The following is a 7609-nucleotide window of genomic DNA, read 5'->3' as shown; positions in this document are numbered from 1 at the left end:
TAAGCATTTTTATTTTATTTTATTTTTTTTACCAAGAAACATGCTGCTAGGGCCGGCAATGACATACATTTTTGCCCCTGGAAGTAATAGCATGGGCATCAGAGTCCATTGATCCTGGCCAACAGGTGGAGTCTACCAGATGTTGTTGGAGGGAGAGTGAAATGTAAGACTGGATAAGAGACTTTGTTGACACTGAGCCACTTTCCAGGAGCTTGGGATTGAGTTGGCTGTTGTAGCTTGGACATGACTATGATCTGGGGATTTATCCAGGTTGAAGACTGGAGGAAATGTGATTACCCACCGCAGCTTCCTGCACAGTGAGCTTTCCATGAAACGGCTTATGGTGTCACTCGGAAACCCAATGGTGCCCTAATGCTTGCAGGGTACATCTCTGATCCCCGAAACCCGACCAATAGGACTCTCTCCGAGGTGGGCCACTTACTTCTCCAGCCTCCTTACTCCCTCTCTTTGACAACTAACTCCGGTACCAGAATATGCTGCGCCTTCCCAGGTCCCCATCCTCCGCATGTCCAGATGTCCCCCCACCCCCCCAACTCTTCTATCGGATGAAAAGGTGATTCCGGGTTTCCACAGCACCGGCATGTTTCTCGGACCTAACTCTCCACTGCACCGAGCGGTCTTCTCTCCTTTCTCTCTGTGTCTGTTAGGTTTGAGGGCGTATTTGTCCTGCTTCTCAGCAAGTCCTGCAGAGGTTCTCAACCTTCCTAATGCCGCGACCCTTTAATACAGCTCCTCATGTTGTGGTGACCCCCAACCATAAAATTATTTTCGTTGCTACTTCATAACTGTAATTTTGCTACTGTTATGAATCGTAATGTAAATATCTGATATGCAGGATGTATTTCCATTGTTACAAATAGAACATAATTAAAGCATAGTGATTAACCACAAAAGTAATATGTAATTATATATGTGTTTTCCGATGGTCTTAGGCGACCCCTGTGAAAGGGTCGTTTGACCCCCAAAGGGGTCGCGACCCACAGGTTGAGAACCGCTGCCTTAGAGGCTTAGCTGTTAAAGGTAAACAGCACTGCAACGTTTCAAGACCGCTCTCTCTTCAATGGAAACTTTACGGGCAACTTTCAGTTTCACTCCTACGGTCTTTCTTTTATTGACCCTTTTCCCCTCCCCCACCTACAATCCCGAAGGAAAGGAAAGCGAGCACAGCCCGTTCTCCCGGAACTCCGCCGGCCGTCCACCAGCACTCCCCCCTCCCTCCCGGGGAGCCACGCTGGTCACTTCTGTCCACCTCCTCCTTCCCACTGAGACATCTGCTTTTGAGCTCATTAGCATGTTACGAAAGTATTCAGATTCTTCTGATCCTTTGGGAAAGACTGGAACTCTCGCCTTCCACTACAAGCTGTCATGATCCTGGCTCTCTCATTCTCATGCATATTCCCCAGTTAAATAGCATGTACGGGGCACCTTGAGCTCTTTGGTACCAAGGACCAGCAGCAACGAGTACCAAAGGCGGGGCCTCGCGGAACCCCGCTTCCCCAAAGCCAGGTGACCGGTTTCCCCGAGCGACGCGCGGGCAGCCAGGGGCCCGCCCAACGCGTTTCGCGGTCTCCCGGGAAACGGCGCAGCGCGCAGGCCGGGCTGGTGGGGGCGCGCGTGCGCAGTGCGCCGCGTTTGCGCGGACCCGGGGTGATGGGCGTTGGATGCCGACAGGATGGCCCATTTCTCCGGCGAGGACCAGGCGACGCTGCAGGTGATGCTGAGGCAGTTGTTCCAGAGCGTGAAGGAGAAAATCACGGGTGCTCCCTCCCTCGAGTGCGCCGAGGAGATCCTCTTACATCTGGAGGAAACTGATGAAAATTTCCACAAGTAAAATTGCTTTTGTTGTCTTTAAGCAAACAAAACAGCTGACCCGGAAAAGTAAAAATGTAGTTGGATTTAAAAAAAAAAAAAGTGCATTTGGTTATTGTTAAAATAGCACCCCAGTTGGAGGTTCATTATTTCATTTACCCAAATACCGAAATTATTTATTTATTCTTTCCTTATTTTCCAAAGCATCCGCTTGCTGTGTTTTTACTGCCGCACCAACATATCCTGATTCTCCATTATTTTCCTCCTCGGCAACACAGTAATTAATGATAAACTATTCGTGTTCTTTTAGGAGTAAGTCTATTATTTCAGAGTATTCCTGTCACTGTAACAAAAAAAACATTGAGTTCCAAAGATTCTCGTTCCTTTGCTGATCTGATATCTCAGTGGCGGCACCAATGACCCATTCCGAGGTCTGCAGGAATACGGAAGTGAGGTTGTTAATTTCCTATATTCCTATGAAATAGCTTAAGTTTCTGTAAAGGGATGAAGCCCATACGCAGATATCTGTTGTGCAGGTGAGGAATGTAAGTGTAGAAGAGGTACGAGTGCTTTGGGTCAGGAAGGAGTAGGGGTAGGAAGTTTAGTGGGAGAGCTACCATTTCAGGTGAATCTTGTAGGATATCGCTTCTTTATTTTTATTTTTTTAAAATATATTTTATTGATTTTTTTTTACAGAGAGGAAGGGAGAGGGCTAGAGAGTTGGAAACATCGATCAGGTGCCTCCTGCACACCCCTTACTGGGGATGTGCCCGCAACCAGGGTACGGCCAGAATCGAACCTGGGACCCTTGAGTCCACAGGCCGGAGCTCTGTCCACTGAGCCAAACCGGTTAGGGCAGGATATTGCTTCTTCAGAGACCTGTGTTTTTCTTTTGATTTGAATCATATAATTTAAATTAAGCCATGGAATCATATATCGCTGGTGTCTCACTTTATCAGTGGTGGTGGTGTTTTTACTTCAGTGTTTTGTATTTTATTTTGATCTTACAGAGGTGACATTTTAATTGTTTCTTGGGTGTCCTGAAGTTGTCCTTTGAAACTCCTACTCATTTCATATATATGGGCATCAGGGAGCCTGGAGCCCTTTATTTAATATTTGGTGCAACAGTTTGTGTTTGCTTGCAGTTTTATGGGGGAAGCATATAGGTTTTCACCAGATTCTCAAAAGAGTTTTTAAAAGTGTGGAAAGAGTTTTTGTTAATGTAGAGTTTCTAATTTCATTAGTGTTTCTGGTTATACATGCGGTTGTTTTTTGTATTTCCATGATTTCCTTGTTTATTTCTTCGTGATATTCACTACTAATAGCTGTTATTGGTTGTTAATTTCTGCTCTTTGTATTTTTTCTTTGAGAGAAACTTTTAAAACTTTTGTAATCAATGCTTAGCTCATTAATTTGCAGCTTGCTTTCTTTTTTTTTTAAGTGTAAGTGTTTAAGGCTACACAATTGCCTATACGTATTGCTTTAGCTGTGTCAATTTTAAGATGCCTTTTTTTTAAGCTAAAGATGGATCATTGTGGTTCTTTTCAGTAGACTAACCACTGTTATAATAGTTTAATTTACTCTTCTTCAGCAAGATTAAATTAGATAATTAAATGCCTGCTGATTAACTTGCATAGTTAATGTTTACTATACACTGAATAGTAAGATATTTACTTGAGGCCTACCCAAATTAATTTAGACACACTCAAAGTAAAAGTAAGATTTATAATCCTAACAGTAGTTGAGTAGTTAGTAGTGTTAAAAGTATAGATGGTAAAATTCATGTGTTACCTGCACTAACCTGAGATCTGTGTGTTAGGAGGAAGGAATCTCTATGTAGGAGAGGAAAGGGGCAGTAGATACTTGTCTTTGGTATTTTCATAGACTCTTACAGTCTCAGAGCTGGAAGAGATTCTAAAGGTCGATTAATTCAGGTGCTCATACTTTCATTTGTCTCTTTTTTCACCGACTTAACTCTCTTTGAACATTAGATGTTCTTGAGTCACTTAGCAATGTATTGCTTCCCAAAGTGTTTCATGCTTCAGAATATCTGTTCTCCCATCTCCACTATCAGAACATTGCTTTCTTAAATCCACCTGCTGTTGTCATGGTACTAGCAAGAAAAATAATCTTTATTAAACAGACCTACAGGGGAAGCTGGTGTCTCTAGGCTTTTGGCATTTTTGTAAGAAAATGATTGCTAAGATAATTGAGTCCTGCCCAGGCAGTGATTGAACCAGAGGTCATGGTTTGATTCCTGGTCAGGGCACATGCCCCGTTTAGGGCTAGATTTTCAGTAGGTGGGCGTGCAGGAAGCAGCCCATCAATGATTCTCTCTCATCGTTGACATTTTTATCTGTCTCTCCCCCCTCTCCCTCCCTCTCTGGGGGAAAAGTGTAATAAAGTGGGAGAAACGTCATTTGGAGAGAAACCACAGGAGAGCCCTATCTGGCGATTTGCCCAGAGGACAGTTGCCCTAAACTATCTCTGCTTTCCGTAGCCTCTTCCATTTTTCTACTGTAAACTCGTCGCAGTTTCTAAAAAGCCCAAGGTTCCCCCCTTTCTCTGAAAGTGGCAGCAAGGATTTGAGGCCTGTGGGTGGGGAGAGAGGTAGGGAAGAGGACATTGCTTTCATTATGTGTGCATGTGTTGTGTAAATTTGTATGCTTGGACTGGCTCCCTATAAAACAGACAGCCCTGGTTTTAATCAGTTGAAGGCTGTTTGAAAAAATACTGATGAATCAAAATATCCTGGGGTTTGGCGAAGGCTGGGCCTTGGTGTTTTTGAAAAGCTCTCTAGGTCAGGGGTCCTCAAACTTTTTAAACTGGGGGCCAGTTCACTGTCCCTCAGACCGTTGGAGGGCCGGACTATAGTTTAAAAAAAAACTATGAACAAATTCCTATGCACACTGCACATATCTTATTTTGAAGTAAAAAAACAAATGTTTTCGGGGGCCGCATGTGGCTTGTGGGCCGTAGTTTGAGGACCCCTGCAGGTGATTCCAATATGCAGCCATGAAATACTTGCATGTCACTGATTATTGTATTACAGCCGTCCCCCCTTATCCCAGGGGGATACATTTCAAGACCCCCAGTGGGTTCCTGAAACCTAGGATAGTACCAAACCCTACATATACACTATGTTTTTTCCTATTCATACGAACCTTTTCGCTTAAAGGAAGCATTTTGCAGCTTCTCTTTGGCATATCCAAATTGCCCGCATCACTCTTCTTGTGCTTTGGAACCATTATGAAGTAAAACAAGGTTTATTTGAACCCAAGCAGTGCGATACCTCTACAGCTAATCTGATAACTGAGATGGCTAAGTGAGTCATGAGCAGGGAGCCTATACAGTGTGGATATGCTGGACAAAGGGATGATTCATGTCTAGAGAGGAGCAGGAGGGCAAGCAATTCATCATGCCTCAGTTTAAATCTTATTGGTTCTTATTTATTTCTTGTTTACTTATGGAATTTTTTATTTAATATTTTTATACAACAGTTGACCGTGGGTAATTGAAACGGAGGAAGGAGAAACGTCAGATAAGGGAGAACTACTGTGTAGTTTTACTTAACAACAACAACAAAAAAATACTTAACCAAGTCTAATGATTGTAACCCTGTCCCTGATATTTTTGGTTTGATATGGAAGGAACACAATAATATTTGTTGAATTGGGTTTATTCTTTGTTTTACAGAAGAACCTACCAGTGAATTTAAATTAGCGAACTCTAGTGTGTTTAAGTTAAATTATCTTTGTCATTTGATAGACCACAAAACTCTCACCTTTTAAAATCATGATACCAATTATAATCATTGCTCTTTATTTTCTGTAAACATGTTTCATAAAATAATTATCCACTTTTGGAATTCTTAACCTCTTACGTTTGCTGTATTGTCTGTTTGCAAACTGAATTTAATGTTAGCATGAACCTAACAATATGAAGGAAATATATTAGAGCGTCTGAGATAGTTCTCTCTGTAAACAGAAAAGAGCTGATAGGTGGAATTTAGGTCAGTTACCACTTTCAAAATGTACACAAACCTCTTCTGATGATTGGAGCTTAACCTTTTCCCATTTATTCCCTCACAATTGCTGTTACTCTAGCTGTTACTCTAATTCCTCATCAGCTTGAATAATTGTCAAAATCCTTAACAACTGCTTTCCCTCTCCTTTAATGTGCATTACACATTAAAGATGGGGGCATTCCAAAGGTGTGAAAAGACTCCTAACCCACTAAGGGTGGGATAGGTCCTGAAATTTGCTCTCCCCTTACCTCCCACTGTGCTGTTCAATGATTTGGGAGAGTAATTTAATTCTACTTTAAAGTAAGAAATCTGAATATGTCACAAATCCTTCTGTGCTAACACTTTTTCTGGATGTGGTTACTGAGTTCATGATATTTACTGCACTTATTTTTAAAATATTTGTTTCAGCTATGAATTTGTGAAATACCTCAGACAGCATATATGCAACACTTTGGGGTCTATGATTGAAGAAGAAATGGAAAAATGGACATCTGATCAGAATCAGGGTGAGGAATCTGGCTATGACACAGTTGTGCAGCATGTTACTAAAAGAACTCAGGAATCTAAAGAGTGAGTATGCCTACAATAATATTTTAAAGTAATTTTTCTCTCAGCAGGGCTCCCTGCAAGCACTCCTAACCAATGCCCCTGCCCCCAGTCTGTTTCCCTCATAGCAGCCAGAAGATTCCTTGAAACAGTGAATCAGATGGTGCCACTCTTCCTCATAACACTTTTCAAAGGGTTCTCATCTCCTTCGTAGTCAAATCCAGTTTCTTCTGTAGCCTACAAGGCCCACCGTGAGCCTTCTGCTCCCTCTCCTACCTCATTTCTTACCACATCTCCGTTGACATTGCTCCAGCGACACTGGCCTTGTTCTTACTCAAACAAGGGAAGGGATTTGTATTCGCCCTTTTCCTAATTGTGTGACGTACTCCTTCGCTTTTCTTTAATAGATTTTATTTTTTAGAGTTGCTTTAGGTTCATAGCAAAATTGAGCAGAAGGTACGTATTTCTTTCCCCTATGTCCTCGGCTCTTATACGTGCATAGACTTTCCCCATGAGAGTGGTACGTTTGTTTTAATTGAGAACCTACATTGAGGCATCATTATTACTCATAGTTTGTAGATTGCATTAGCATTTTCTCTTGGTGTTGTGCATTCTATGGGTTTGGAAACATTTATAATGATATACATTTACCATGAAGGCATCTTACAGAGTAGTTTCACTGCTCTAAAAATCCTCTGTACTCCACCTAAAACTCCCTCCTCCTCCCAACCTCTGGCAACCACTGGTCCTTTTGCAGTCTCCACATTTTGGCCTTTCCCACAATTTCAGATAGTTGAAACCATACAGTATGAGGCCTTTCAGTTTGGCTTCTTTCACTTAATAATATGCATTTAAGTTTCTGTGTCTTTTCATGGTTTGATAACTCGTTTCTTTTAGCACTGTGTAATAGTCCATTGTCTGGATGTACCAGTATGACATGTGACACATGTCATGCTGGGGATTAAAAATATATACATACATAATGTGTATTATATTAATTTGTTTATAATTACATATTATGTAAGTCACATATCTACACTAATAAAAAAGAAACATGGTAATTGGCGTACGACCGCTACCCTTCCCATTGGCTAATCAGCGAGATATGCAAATTAACTGGCAGCCAAGATGGCAGCCGGCAGCCAGCAGCCAGGCAGCTGATGTGAACAGGGAGGCTTGCTTGCTTCAGTGACTGAGGACTCCAGA

At 42.0% G+C, this 7609-nt stretch overlaps 1 protein-coding gene across 1 annotated transcript in view; it reads left to right on the top strand.

The window, feature by feature from the left end:
• Positions 1 to 1441: 1441 nt before the first annotated feature.
• Positions 1442 to 7609, top strand: part of TBC1D32 (TBC1 domain family member 32) — a 114283-nt gene continuing 108115 nt past the window's right edge. Inside the window, exons 1-2 of the mRNA XM_006778431.2 lie at positions 1442 to 1848; positions 6266 to 6427. Of these exons, the coding sequence (XP_006778494.1) occupies positions 1694 to 1848; positions 6266 to 6427 (317 nt within the window). The 5' untranslated portion in view covers positions 1442 to 1693. The remainder of the gene's footprint in view (positions 1849 to 6265; positions 6428 to 7609) is intronic.

This window comes from Myotis davidii, unplaced genomic scaffold (genome assembly GCF_000327345.1).
Source record: "Myotis davidii unplaced genomic scaffold, ASM32734v1 scaffold147, whole genome shotgun sequence".
Lineage (NCBI taxonomy): Eukaryota > Metazoa > Chordata > Mammalia > Chiroptera > Vespertilionidae > Myotis > Myotis davidii.
This window is presented reverse-complemented; position numbering and strand designations above follow the sequence as displayed.